This window comes from Rousettus aegyptiacus, unplaced genomic scaffold (assembly GCF_014176215.1).
Source record: "Rousettus aegyptiacus isolate mRouAeg1 unplaced genomic scaffold, mRouAeg1.p scaffold_m13_p_5, whole genome shotgun sequence".
Lineage (NCBI taxonomy): Eukaryota > Metazoa > Chordata > Mammalia > Chiroptera > Pteropodidae > Rousettus > Rousettus aegyptiacus.
The window spans coordinates 873047-886728 of record NW_023416308.1 but is presented as its reverse complement, the minus strand read 5'-3'; the positions used below and the strand labels follow the sequence as shown (position 1 = coordinate 886728).

Below are 13682 nucleotides of genomic sequence, written 5' to 3'. Positions count from 1 at the left end.
AAATACCAAAGAATTTGCGGATTTATTTAAAAACCATCACGTTTTACAATGCTGGCAACTAGTTCAGACAGAAAGTACCTTGTGACCTACTGCAGCACACGACAGCAACACACCCAAAGGTGGGATCACCTGCCCCCAGCGTGTCCCGTGCCCTGTTCCGATCTTTTTGTGGGAGAGATCAGATGGCTGTGTGGTGTGGATATACAAGTCTCTGTTTTTCTTGTGAGGAAAATAATTTCCGTGCTAATGCTAAAACGCAGCATGTAATCTGTGCATGAGGTACGCTCCACGCAGGAAACCGACTGTCAGATAAAGAAAATATCTCATTTGATAAGTTTCTGATAGTCACCCACCCCCCCATGAATGAATCGGATGACAAAATCTTTGCGAATAGCTTCCCTGTTATTTTTGGAAACTCAGAAAAGTGGAGGGAAACAGCACGAATAGAAAAGCTTGGAAGCTTGGCTGTATGTTTGGCAAATGTTTGCTATTTTGCTTAATGTTAGTCTTGAACACGAGATCATATTCTTAAAATTCTAATAAGCTTGCACGTTTAAATCACTATTAGTAGTAGTAGAATATAATGCTGCCGTTTCTGGCTCCTCTTTCCGCATTCAGATGGGGGTAAGAATAATTCACTCAAGAATTCGACAGACATTGACTGAGCGCCCATCGCGTGCCAGGCACTGTGCTAGACTCCTTCAACGCCCTGCCAAATGAGGTGCTTAGTTTATTCCTGTGAGGAAAAGAAAGACGCAAAAGCAAGCTGCTGAGTAATTAAGCGAGCAGTAAGCGCTTCGGAGATAATGAAACGGGCGCTGAAATGGGGACTGGCTGGTGTGACAATGCCATGTTATAAAGGGTGGTCAGGCAGGCCTACCTGAGGAGGTGACGGCAGAGCTGCGACCTGAGGGAAAGAAAGCACCTGTCAGGCACAGACATGCAGGGAGTGCATTTTAGGCAGAGGAACCAGTAAGTGCAAAGGCCCTGAGGCAGGAACAACCTTGGCCAAGGGAACGTCCAGAGAGGCTTGTGTAGCTGTGGTAGAATTATGGGGAGAGCAGCCCGAGATGGGGCACAAGCAAATTCACGTAACGTGTGGACTTCATGTACCTAAGTGAGACAGATAGGAAGCCATCGCAGGGTTTAGGAGAGGAGGACAGTCTGAGGTGTTTTAAGATCGTTCTGTGCCTCCCGACGAGACGCTGAGAGGGAAACAGCAGCTCCATGGTGTCCCGACCCAAACTTCATAACCTGACTCCACCTGAGAAAGTACCAGACCAAGCCACACAGAAGAACAGGCTACAAAATAACTGGCCCGCAAAACACTCAGCCCAAGTGTCGAGGTCAGGAGAGACGATGACAGTAGCTGTCCCTGACTGGAAAGGACAGAAAGGCAGGACAGGTAAACGTGGTGCATGAAGCCAGGTGGATCCTGCACCAGACGACGGACAGGAAGAAGATTACTGGCAGTTAAGGTCTGAAGATTAGATACAGACAATGAGGACGCTAACTTCCCGAATTCTGATGACCACACACTGGTCACGGAACAGAACGTGCTTAGTGTTAGGGGTATAACACACATGGAGGGGCGACCTCTGGGCTACTTACTTGCAAACATCTCGGAAGGGGAGATCATATATATGGACACCGTATTAAAAAATCATAACTACACACTGAGAGAGGAGGGAGTGATAAGGATCAAGGACAGAGTAAGCAATGTTAATTTGGGGGCAATCAGCAGAATGGATGCTGAAATTCCTTATGCTCTTTTTTTTTGGTAACTTTTTTGTAATTCTGTATACATCTCTTTTGTGTATTTGGCTGAAGTTTTTTAAACTACAGGTGAAGCATGGGTTTGCAGTCCACATCAGATGGCAAAGACAAGCAAGTACGTCTGTGCACTGCAAAGCTATTGACAATTGGAATAGCTTGGGCGGTTTTCTTGGGGGTTTTCACAGTGGTCCTTAAGATGATGATCCTTAGAAGTTGTGGGGTTGAGCCAGCTAAAGACTCGCAGCTAATGAACAAACCACCCAGAAGACTGGGCATGAGAGCAACTGATACGCTTGGTTTGACATTTTCCCTTGGTTTTTCGGTGGAAATTCTTTTTTTAAATGCCACAGGTATAAACCTGTACAAAAGTTAATATGTTGTCATATTTGCTTTCATGACCTTTTTTTAAAAAAATAATTAGAACATTGGAGATAAAGTCTTTGACCCCTCTGCCCAATTCCATCATACTCCTGTCTCTCAAAGCAACAGCCATCAGAATCATAGGACATTAGCCTATGTCCTTGCAGTGAACTTAAAAATTTTAGACATACATCCAAGAACAGTTTTACGTGTTTGTAAAAAATATACGTAAGTGGCGTTATATGAACTCTATGTAAAATTATATCTGCTGTAGTCAGACTGTGTAACGCTATTATCACATTTCCCTTGCTCTCGTTTTTTTTCTCAACGTTATCCTTTTGAGTCTAACTCTGCTGATATAAATTTCATTCCTTTTCAATGCTTACAGTGATCCACAATATAAATGACGTATCTATATATTCCTCTACTGATGGACATTTGTGTCATTTTTTTTTTTTTACAATAAATTACGTCGCAGTGAATGCTGTGCTACGTGTCTCCTTGCGCATGTGTGAGTTTAACTTGAGAGCGTCTCCCTAGAAATGGAAATGTAGGGACATGAGCTCTGAACATTTATGTTTTATTAGTCTCTGCTCTCCCAAGAGGCTGAACCAATTTACACTCCCACCTGCAGCATGGAGCTCTCCTTGGTGTTTTCCTGAGGGTCCTTTAGGACTCGGACTGGAGTTCCCAGCAGGCAGGTTCTCAGGTGTTGTGCCCAATTTGCGTCACTTGGGTTCCCAACAGACTTGCTTGCAAGTGCGCTCAGGACTATGAGGCTAACTGCTTGGTCATTGGCCTCTCTCCGCTCCGGAAGAGTCCCCGTGGTGGAATCTTTTCTGAGGAACTTGACTACCGGTGAGGCTATGGGCTGCCTGCTCTTGCTGCCAGTTGTGGCTGCTTGCCTGGGGAGGGGGACCAAGATATGAATTAAAGAATTGGGGCTGTGTCTAAAATGCCCAAAACCTTAGACTTAGGACATGAGGTTGGAGGACTCCATTCGGCCCACAACTTCGCTAAAAGTGACTGGGTAGTTGCTGAACTGGTGATTAATCTCTTCTCCTACCCGTGCCGACCCCGAGGTGGGCAACCGCAGGAGCAAGCGACTTCTGACTGCATGGCCCTTGTCTGGAATTGACGTCTTCATCTCAAGAGTCTGGAACCTAAACACTCACGGATTGCACCCATGTTTGTAACTAGGATGAGCTGCCAAGGCTGAAAATGCAGTTTCATCACCCTGTCTGCAGGAAACCGCCACAAAGCCCGCTGACCAATAGACATATTTTACCCCCCAAAAGGTCCCGATTGAGACCAAGGGGCGGGGACGGGGGCCCGCAAGCCTAACATGGCGGCGGCGGGGGGCCGCTGTGCCGGTGTTGGTGCCAGGCGACCACAGGCTTTGTGTGGGCCGCCTCCCCTGGTTTCCCGCCCAAGGGGCCCGGGCTCCTAGCTCCATGACCGCGACTGCAGCAGGGCGCGCCGCCTCGCCGTCAGCGCATGCGCGCACGGGAACCCGCCCTCCGGGTTGGCGCACGTGTCTCCGCGGGCCGGCGTGCGTGCGCGCGCCCGCCACACCGCCGGCCTCTTCCTGCGCTCGGGTCCGACGGGTGAGGCCGCCCAGGCCGGCGGCGTACGTGCGCGTGCGCGCAAGGCCACGTGGGAGCGGCGCGGCGCCGTTGCCCCGCCCCTGTTCGGCGCGCGCCGGCGTCGGCTGCGTCTCCGGGCATTTGAATTGCGCTTCCGCCATCTTTCCAGCTCTCAGTCAGACGGGCCCGGAGACGCTTCTGGAAGGTAGAGGCGGCGGCGCGGCCGGGCCGGGGACCAGGGCGGGGGACCGAGGGCGGAGGCCCGAGGCCCGGGAGGGGGTGGCAGGCGGGCGGCGGCCGTGAGGCGGCGGTTACTCCGGGTTCTGGGCGGCGGGCGCGGGCTCTGCTTCCTCCCGGTCGCGGAGGCCGCGGGCCGCGCCGGGGTCTGAGGACCGTGGGCCCTGAGGGGAGGCCCGGGCGGCGGGGAGGCCGGCGCGGAGGCCGGAGGGAAGAGGGCCCGGCCGCCGCGCGTGAGCAGGCGCTTTCGGCGGCCCGCGCCGACCTCCGGCCGAGCGAGCCTCCCCTCGGGCGGGCGCGCAGCCAGACCCCGGCGCTGAATGGGCTGGGCGGGGACAGCCGCCGCCCGCCGCCATTGCGCGCCCTCGCGGCCCGGCCCGCGTGCGTCCGCGGGCGGCGGGCGCGGGGCGGCGGGGTCCGGCCGGGCTGGGCCGGTCGCGGGCCTTTGTGGGCCGGCACGTGGGCTGGGCCGCCATGTGCTCCGCGCCCGCGGCCGGCCTGACCGCTCTTTCTCCGCAGTAACATCACGATGGCTGCCCAAGGAGAACCCCAAGTGCAGTTCAAAGTAGGTGACGCTCGGGAGTGGGGTGCCGTGGCGGGCGCGAGTGGCTGGAGGGCAGCGCCCTCGGGGACGCGGGGCGGCTCTCGTCCGGGCGGCTCTGGCGGACGTTTCTTTCATGAGCACAGGCGGGCGTGCTTTGTCAGCGGCCAGCGTGCTCGCGCCGCGGTGGCCCTCCAGCGCCCCCGAAGCGGGCTGGCAGCGTCAGCCCCGTCCTCCAGGACGGGGGACAGAAAGTTCGATGGCCTCCAGTCACTAGGCGGGACAGGGCCGCTTACTTGGGCCCTCGAAGTGTGCTTAAGGGGTTATGCAAAGTGGTTCCCCGCGGTGCAGTTGGGTCCAGAAAGTGTCAACGGCTATGTCATTCGGGGATCCTGAAGTGTAACATGTTCGGGGCTTATTTCAGAAATTTGTTTTCTAACAGCTTGTGTTGGTTGGTGATGGTGGGACTGGAAAAACAACATTTGTGAAACGTCATCTGACTGGTGAATTTGAGAAGAAATATGTAGGTATGTGGGGAAAGACGGTGTGGAAATTTGTCATGAGATGCACGAGTTTGTCGACTAACTTGAAACGCTTGTGTTTCAGCTACCTTGGGTGTGGAGGTCCATCCCCTTGTGTTCCACACCAACAGAGGACCTATCAAGTTCAATGTGTGGGACACAGCTGGTCAGGAGAAGTTTGGTGGCCTAAGAGATGGCTATTACATCCAAGGTGAGTATTTGATTTGTAACGAACATCTGAGAGGATTTGTAGTTTAGTTTTCCAGTCGTTCACTGATGATCAGATCTATTCAAGTAAACGCAAGCTGGACACTGACTGTACTGGGAATTGTGTGATTCATATAGAGGAGAAAGAGATGCTGCCTCCGGGGAGTTGGCCTTCATTTGAAGGGGAGATCGTATGAGAGTTGTCTGTGTCGTTTCATAGCATGGTGTGTCATGATAGGCACTTTTGAAAACTATGGTTTGTGCTGAGGCTCTTGATGTAAAAAGAACAGACATGCTGTTGCTGCGGTTCTGTATTTGAAAACTTAGGGTATGTGTTTTGGTGGTTATTTCTTGTCCGCTTCATTAAAAAGATAGTAAACAGTTTGACCAGCTGGTTTCTTTTTAATTTTACAAAAAATTTTGTACATTTTTTCAGTGCTTTATTTAAACACTGTTGTCATACCAAACAAAAAGATGAGTAAAGAATAACTCATTTTCTGGAGTCTCAATAAAAAAAAATGTTGGAAATCCTTCAGTGCCTTTAGCTTTGAGGGTATAAATACAAGGATTCTGCTCCCTTCTCCCCTTCAAAACATTCTTTAGTTAAACTTTTATACCATGCGAATTCTGGCTTGTTCTTTTATTCATTTTGTCGTGGCGGTTTATACAAGTCATATATAGACTCACCTAATTTTTCAAAAAATAACATTCAACCATGTAAGAGCCTTTTAAAAAATAAATTCGTCAACCCCCATAACGCGGGAGATGAATTCTGAAATGCTGCTCTATCATTCATGTACTTTGGATACTTTGGGGGATGAGGCAGAAACAATGATGAAGTAACGGCAGGGAGAGGTTTGATATGGTAAGCTGGTCTTTTACACGCCATGTAAAATAAACAGGGATTTTAAACAGTATTGTTTATGAGCTAACAAGAGACTTGGAATTGGAAGAGATCTTGAAATTGAGTGGAGATATCTAGATGGCCTAGAGTTTGGCCTGAGAGTATGAGTTAGAATTCGTAGTTCTTAGCGTTTCTCATCCCTATAGTGAATTCCTAGGTGTGCACTAATCACTGTAACTCCATCTTTCAGCCCAGTGTGCCATTATAATGTTTGACGTAACTTCGAGAGTCACTTACAAGAATGTGCCTAACTGGCATAGAGATCTGGTACGAGTATGTGAAAACATCCCCATCGTGTTGTGTGGCAACAAAGTGGATATTAAGGACAGGAAAGTTAAGGCAAAATCAATTGTCTTCCACCGAAAGAAGAATCTTCAGGTTTGTTCCTTAAAACTTTTTGACCGAAATACGACCCTTAGGTGAAATTGCAATGTAGGTCCATGAAAGTGACTCATAGATATCTTTGATGTATGAATTGAAAGAGATTTCATTTTTTGTTTAGAAACATTCCCTAGAATAATCATTCAAGTAATGGATTGTTTAAAATTAATTGTCTTTTAAACAGTACTATGACATTTCCGCCAAAAGCAACTACAACTTTGAAAAGCCCTTCCTCTGGCTTGCTAGAAAACTAATCGGAGACCCTAACTTGGAGTTCGTTGCCATGCCTGCTCTCGCCCCACCGGAGGTTGTCATGGACCCAGCGTTGGCAGCACAGTATGAGCACGATCTAGAGGTATGACGTTTTCGCCTGATGGCGTTAGATTTGGCACGTTCGTCACAGCTTGCAGCTGGAGCATTACGGTCTTTTCGTGTCTCTCTAGGTTGCTCAGACAACTGCTCTGCCGGATGAGGATGACGACCTGTGAGAAAGTGAAGCTGGAGCCCAGCGTCAGACGTCTAGTTTTATAGGCAGCTGTCCTGTGATGTCAGTGGTGCAGCGTGTTTGCCACTTTGTTATGTAGCTAAGCAGAACATGTGCTTAATCTGGGATGCTGAAGGAGATGAATGGGCTTCGGAGTGAATGTGGCAGTTAAAAAAACCTTCATTTTTTTGGACCTGCATATTTAGCTGTTTTGGAACGCAGTTGTTTCCTTATTGAGTTTCAAATATAAGATCGCTACGGTCACATCACAATACTCAGTGGTGAAACCTTGTTTGTTATTGTCATTCCCGTTCTTTTCCGTTTAGAATCAGAATAAAGTTGTATTTCAAATATCTAAGCAAGCGAGCTCATCCCTTGTTCAGTAAGCATTTAAAAACCACTAATAGGAAAACTGCTGTTAATTATTTAGATTGTCTTTACTGTTATTTAGTTTGGAGTTAGGTTAAATTCTTGTGTCTTTATTTTTTGTACATTTGAACCATTTCACACAAATGACAGCTCAACAGTATTTTATTTAGTAAGTGGTTAAGTGTAAATATTGTCAATGAAGTTAGTTTGAAATAATACCTCCACTAGCCTTCGGGCTTGGGGTGTCAGGGCAGAGCTTGTCCAGGTTTATGTGGCCCAGGTCTTAGACATTTGAAATAGGCATTTTAAGAATCACAGTTGCTTTTATCCTGTGGCAGAAGTAACTGCTAATGTGGAGCTTTTTAAAGTCTCATGGGCAAAACCATACAGATGATAGCAAGACTGAGAGAAGTCTTACCCATTAAAAATGAATATAAATGATGCATTTATTTGCTTTTGTTTTAGTGTTAACATGTTTAATGTAAAGTTGATGCTACTTTAAAGATGCCAAAAATTAAGGGTTTAAGTTAGATGCAGCACAGCTTTAATGGTTTTTTTCCTGAATGGTGTTTGAGCTGTGCACGTGCACACACAGGAACCGGAATGCTGCAGCAGGAGAGTAGACGTCAGTTGCCTCTCAGCAGTGAGACGGACTGCAGAACTTGATGAGCATTTATCTTTTGTGTGGTTTCCACATTTAAACATGAATTGGGTCTGGCCTGAATTTGACCCAGTGACACTACTGTAGTAATTAGTCTTAAAAATGAGAGCTATTTTGCTCATGTAAGTACTGCTATAGTTTAGTTTACCAAAGTTCTTTAGGTCCAATTTTCCTTAAATGACTTTCTTATCTAAAAAAGGTAGGAAAGGATAACTTCAAGGACAAATAAGACACCAAGGGTAGGATTGAATAAATTTGATGTTAAAATTGGTATGAGTAGATTCACTTACAGATTTAAATTGCTGTATATGCTATGCTATATTCAATTCTGAACCAGATTTTTAAGTCAGATTTGAGACATTTCTTCCCATAATCAAAACCGTTCATTTCAGAGAATTGGGTATAAGGAATATGTTGTCTGTAACATGTAGAATGCAAGTGTGGCAGATATCCTGAATCTTAAATGTAACAGTTGAATTTTGGAAGCTGCTTGTTTAATATGGGGTGGGAGAGAATTTACAAGTCATTGGAAGAATATATTGCTGCAAAATACACTGCTTTACTTTGCTTGGATTTTCTGAATCTGGTATTTGCTCTGTGAAATACTGAATAGCATAGATTATCATCTTGGGGATAGATTTTTATCCAGTTCAGACAAATGGGGAAATTTCCCCCGCGATTTTTCAAATTCGGTATTGGGGAGGCCTTGAATTGAAAGCCATGTAATCTCCGTTGGTTATGCAAACTAGTTAGTAACTGTTAGAGCAAATTAGTTAAGAGTAAGCCTAGCAAATCTGATTTACAGACAGCCTGGAGCCTTGGTTTATTTGGATGGTAGGAGTGTTCCATTTGCTGAAGTATATGGCAAAATTTAAAAACAGTACTGGTAAGGTTTAGTGAGGGTAACATGTTTTTTAAAAGCAGGTTCCTGGCATCCTCTGGCCAGTTTTTTAAAATCCCCTATTCATCTCAAAATAAGGGCAGAGATTTTCAAAAATAACATCAAACTTCCATAAAGGACCAGTTTTGTGGCTGGTCATGGCCACCTGAAGTGAATAGTGAGTTTTTTGGTGAAACGTCACTACTTCCTGGGTTAAATTGGTTAGACTTGCTAGTCGGGCACGCGGGACAAGCCGACCCTGTGTTTTGGTGGCACCTTCAGCCACGTCGGGGCTGCAGGCATCCTGGCTTCCAAGATTACGAGACTTGTTCGAAAGCCGAACGTAGCAGGGGCTGTGCTGGCATCGTTCATCTTCAGTCCTCCCCGGCTCGAAGCCAGATTGGGGAGGTCGAAGGTGCACCACGGCGACCTTGCCGTTGGGGACTTAAGATTACATTTAGAAATGGGTATGCTCACACCCAGGTCCTGCTGCAGGATGCCCACCAGGCTGCGGTGTGGCCCGTCCTTCGCCTGCAGCCTCACGCCTCACGCACTTTGGCCGGAATGCTCCATCTGCAAACCCCGGTTACCTGCTCGGCGCAGGCAGCCCCCACACTGGCTTTTTGATCTGAGTAGAATGCCCCCCACTTTGGACAAGCTGTCGTGGCCCTGGTCAGGCCGCAGTTAAGTCTGGTAACTGTGAGGGCAGGGGCAGAGCCTGCGCCCCGGGTGCCCGGTGTTCTCTCTGGGAGCTCTGAGGAGGAAGGGAACGGGGGTTGGGGAGGATTGGGGTGGGCAGAGTTGACTGCCGCGGCGGCCTGCTCACTTGACGGCGTGTTCTGCTCATGGAGTTTGCAGCTGGCACTGACTGGTCCATCGATTCCAGCCTGTTCCCTGCGTTAAGTAGGGCAAATGCCAGCCGAAGTAGGGCAAGTGCCAGCCAGGAAAGCCGGCAGCTGGGTTAGAGCCGGCCCGCTCCCTGTGCGCCCCGAGAGGGCTTGCCCACAGCGCTCGCGGCTGCAGCCTTCACGCCGAGGTAACTCGGGTCACAGTCCAAACCTCACCCCCAGGTCTGCCACGAAATAGTCGCATGGCTCTGTGTGGATAGTGGAAACAAACGACATCAGTCTGTTTACAGCATTCAGGCTTCAGTAGTGGTGTGCCCATTTACGGAATACAGTAATTTTCAATAGCCGAAAATGTCAAATCCTAGAAAACGTAGTGTCTCTAAGTGATGTTAACATCGTCTCGAACAGTCGTTAGCCAAAGATTCATTTGATGAACCCAATTTGTGTGTACATTTCTGTTACGTTAGGATTAGAGTCGAGTTCTGTTTAAAAATAACTCCGACAGTTTTTATATTTTATTTTCACATTGAAAACCACTCAGATTTGCTTCAGCCTCAAAAGAGCATGTTTATGTAAAAATAACACTGGCTGGGAGCTGCTCTTCTTGTTTCTAAACAGGGAATGGGTTAAAACGATGCCTTGTTTAGCCATCAGCAATGGAAGAGGAACCTTGAACTTAATTGGTTTTCAGTTCCCTCCCTTTACGAAGCAAAATAAAAGCCACTCCAGTGCACACCACGGACAGGTCACTGCATGGACTCTGCGCTGTGCGCTCGCCCGGGGAGACAGGCAGGCAGGCAGAGAGAGCGGTGACAGAGTGAGTGCTACTGTGGAAGCCAGGGGAAGCTCAGAGCAGGCGGCAGCGATCTGAAGGTGTGCGGGGAGGGTTCGGGGCAAGCAGACAACCGGCCGGCAGAGACCCTGCGGGACAACGGCTGAAGCGCAGGCAGGGGAGGCTCGGACAGGGCCGTGTAGTCCGTCCACGGGTTCGGTGCACTGAGCACAGCGGGAGGCCACGGGAGAGGCAGAGGGTGCCCGGGACCGTGACCGTTGACCCTCGCCCCGCTCAAGTCCCTCCTCCACCGCAGGGGACAGACGATGACACAGGGTTATGTCAGAGCCTCTGCTCGTCCAGCAAACGCCTCGGCAGAATCGCAGACGGATGAACGCCTCCGCGAGTGCCAGGTGCCACCAAGCTCTTGGCCCCCGTGACGCGGGCAGCACGCACGTCACCTCCTTTGCTGCTCTGTGTGTGGGGAACGCGTAAGACCACTCTGAGCAAATCCGAGTATAAAAATACACAGCGGTCCCACCTGCGTGAGGTTTCGGCTACCTGCAGTCAATCGTCATGGCTCAGCGGTCCTCCTGACGCCACGTCTCAAAGCCTACGTCGTCCACCTCCTCACGTAGGCATAGTGTCACCCCGCCCCCAGAAGGGTACAGTAAGGTGTCCTGACAGACCGCATCCACAGCTGTTCCGACAGCGAGTTATAGCTGTTGTGTGTTGTTAGCGTTCACCTCTTACTGTGCCCGGTCTATAAATTCAACATCATAGGTCTGATTTCTAGGAAAAATGCACATGTAGGATCTTCTGCTGCCCAGGGTTTCAGGCACTCACCGGGGGGCTCGGAAAGTCCCCCCTGCAGTTAAGGGGAATAACCGAACGCCAACTCCCGTCCCATGCTGCGTCAGCGCCCCAGAAGCCATTTGTCCTGCATGACTGAGACTCTGCGCCCTGGCCCGTCTTCTCCCTCCCCCCACCCACCCCTGACCCCAGCAACTTCCAGTCTCCTTTCTGCTCCTGCAAGTTCAAGTTCTTTAGATCCCACAGGCGCTGTGTCTGGCTTAGCTCACATAATGTCCTTGAGTTTCATTCATGTCGGGAGTCACAGGCTTCCGTTTTTGAGGCTGAATAATATTCCCTTGTGTACATGACACCATCCTACCCGTCCTCCCCTCCGTTGGTGGACACAGGTCATTCTCTATTTTGGCTATTGTAAGTAAGTATGCTGCCTCGACAAGGGGGTGAAATCTCAAGGGGCTTCCCCAAGAAGCAGAGACGAGCCGAACGACCCATACAAAGTCACTGCCACCCGGAGGCAGTGCCACTGCGTCCACAGAACTGTCAGGCACCACGCGGGTGACCCCCTGGGTGTGAAATGCAGGAAACCAGATTGTTCGGGAGAACACCGTTTACTGCAGACACTCAGGCCAGCCCGGCAGAGGGACCCGATGGGCAGTTTGGGGTGAGTAACATTTGCTTTTCGCTTTTTCCGGCATGACGTCCGACGCACTCCCTGGCCTTGTAGGGCCGTCCCTGTGCTCTGCTCCATGTAGCACGTGGCGGCTGGCTGGGGGAGGGGGGGGCACCCCCAAAGGGCACAGCTTCCCGGTGCACAGACCGGCCGCCCGCTCCACCCCCCACGCCGTCATGGTCTGAAATTCCAGCCTCTGGAGATGTGCCCTGGTTTGTCAGATCCTGATAGGAAACCAGCACGACTTCTTAAGCATGTCGTGTGCACGCGTGTGCCGTCTTCACCTCCACGCCCGGCGTCCGACAGGGTGCCGGTCGCAAAGGCACTAATACGTGCTGAACTGAGCACATTTGAATAATTAGTCCCCTTGCCGCCACGTAGCCCGTAAGTTCAAGCCTCTGTGCTGTGTTCCGCTCCAGCGTGGGGCCCAGGAACATGGGCGTCGGCGAGGGGTTTATGGGGAGAAATCTGGGGGAGAAGTAAGGCTGACCAAAGAAAGCTCCGAAGAGAGGAAAGTGAAAGCTTAAATCGCAGACGAGAGCGCGTGAGGGCCCGGACGCCCGCAGGTCTGCACGCCCCAGAGGCTCCTTCGCACCGGGAGTGACGGTCCCCGTGGCCGGCGATCTTGCCTTCTGTTCTCTGAGTCGCTGCCAGCGGCCGAGTCAGCAGTGGCTCTAGGGTTGCCTGGCCCTTCCGAGATGAGTCAGGCTCAGTGTGGGTCCTGCTGCCCGAGCTGCCATCGCGGGGACCCTGTCCTCACTGGGCAGGGTCAGTTCCCGGGGCACCTCTTCCAGGCCTGCTGTGGGCCCTTTGTCCTCACGTACGTGGCCTTTCCTCTGAGCCCACTCCTCCAGGGGGACAGCCCTCTTAGAAGGTCACCAGATCTCCATGATTGAGGCCCCACCCTCACCACCTCATTTAACCCCAATCGCCACCTAAATGCTCCCTGTGCCACAACAGCCACCCTGGGGCGTAGGGCCCCGCATGCTGAGGGGCAGGACACCTAGTCGCACAGCTTAGTAGCCTTGGGTCACTGAGGTGCTGACGCTCGGGCCCCTGCAGGACACTCCCACGCTCCACTGCGTCCCCAGACCGGTGGCTTCAGGTCCCCGGCGAAGGGCGTGCTGGCAGGCTCGAGATTCTGCTCTCGGGTCCGGCCGGTCGCCCCTTCTCTCTCCTTTCCCCACAAAGGTGCTGCCACTCCACGGGCCTGTTAGGTCTCGTGGTTTGTTCCCGTGTTTCTTTCTTTTTTTTTTTTTTTAGATGTTGTCCTTTTATGTTTTCGCTACCCTAGTTCCCTTGTCTGTCTTTACAGCTGGAGGCGGAGTTAAATTTATGCCACCACGGCTGCCACCATCACCCAGAGTCCCACCTATAAAATACTATTGCCACAAAGCTGTACCTGAATCAAAGCAAGCCTTCAAGCTCAACCACTGATTGTAGACATGTGAGATCAGAAGTTACACTGTTCAGATAAAGTCAGCAAAATCCAGAATGTGGGAAACCCAACCCAACGACTTCCTTTTAGGAGAAACAAGCCACACACACACACACACACACACACAGGAAATTGTAGCTGCAAAGAGACTTAACTGGAATGAGAAGCAACCTGTGGACCTTGCTGGGACCTTGATTTTGACAAAGTCTGAGGAAACATTTATTTGCTAGACAA

The 13682-nt window shown here is 50.3% G+C and overlaps 1 protein-coding gene and 1 long non-coding RNA gene across 2 annotated transcripts; one reads left to right on the top strand and one right to left on the bottom strand.

Moving 5' to 3' along the window:
• Positions 1-2694: 2694 nt before the first annotated feature.
• Positions 2695-3611, bottom strand: LOC118602881. Its single transcript, XR_004950944.1, has 2 exons — positions 3203-3611; positions 2695-3041 (listed from the first exon to the last, which is right to left on the bottom strand). It is a non-coding gene; the product is annotated as an uncharacterized LOC118602881 (long non-coding RNA).
• Positions 3612-3813: 202 nt separating this feature from the next.
• Positions 3814-8600, top strand: RAN (RAN, member RAS oncogene family). Its single transcript, XM_016145990.2, has 7 exons — positions 3814-3927; positions 4479-4524; positions 4943-5027; positions 5107-5232; positions 6323-6510; positions 6698-6868; positions 6957-8600. The coding sequence occupies exons 2-7, from the start codon at positions 4489-4491 to the stop codon at positions 6999-7001; spliced, it is 651 nt and encodes a 216-aa protein (XP_016001476.2). The 5' UTR covers positions 3814-3927; positions 4479-4488; the 3' UTR covers positions 7002-8600.
• Positions 8601-13682: the final 5082 nt, after the last annotated feature.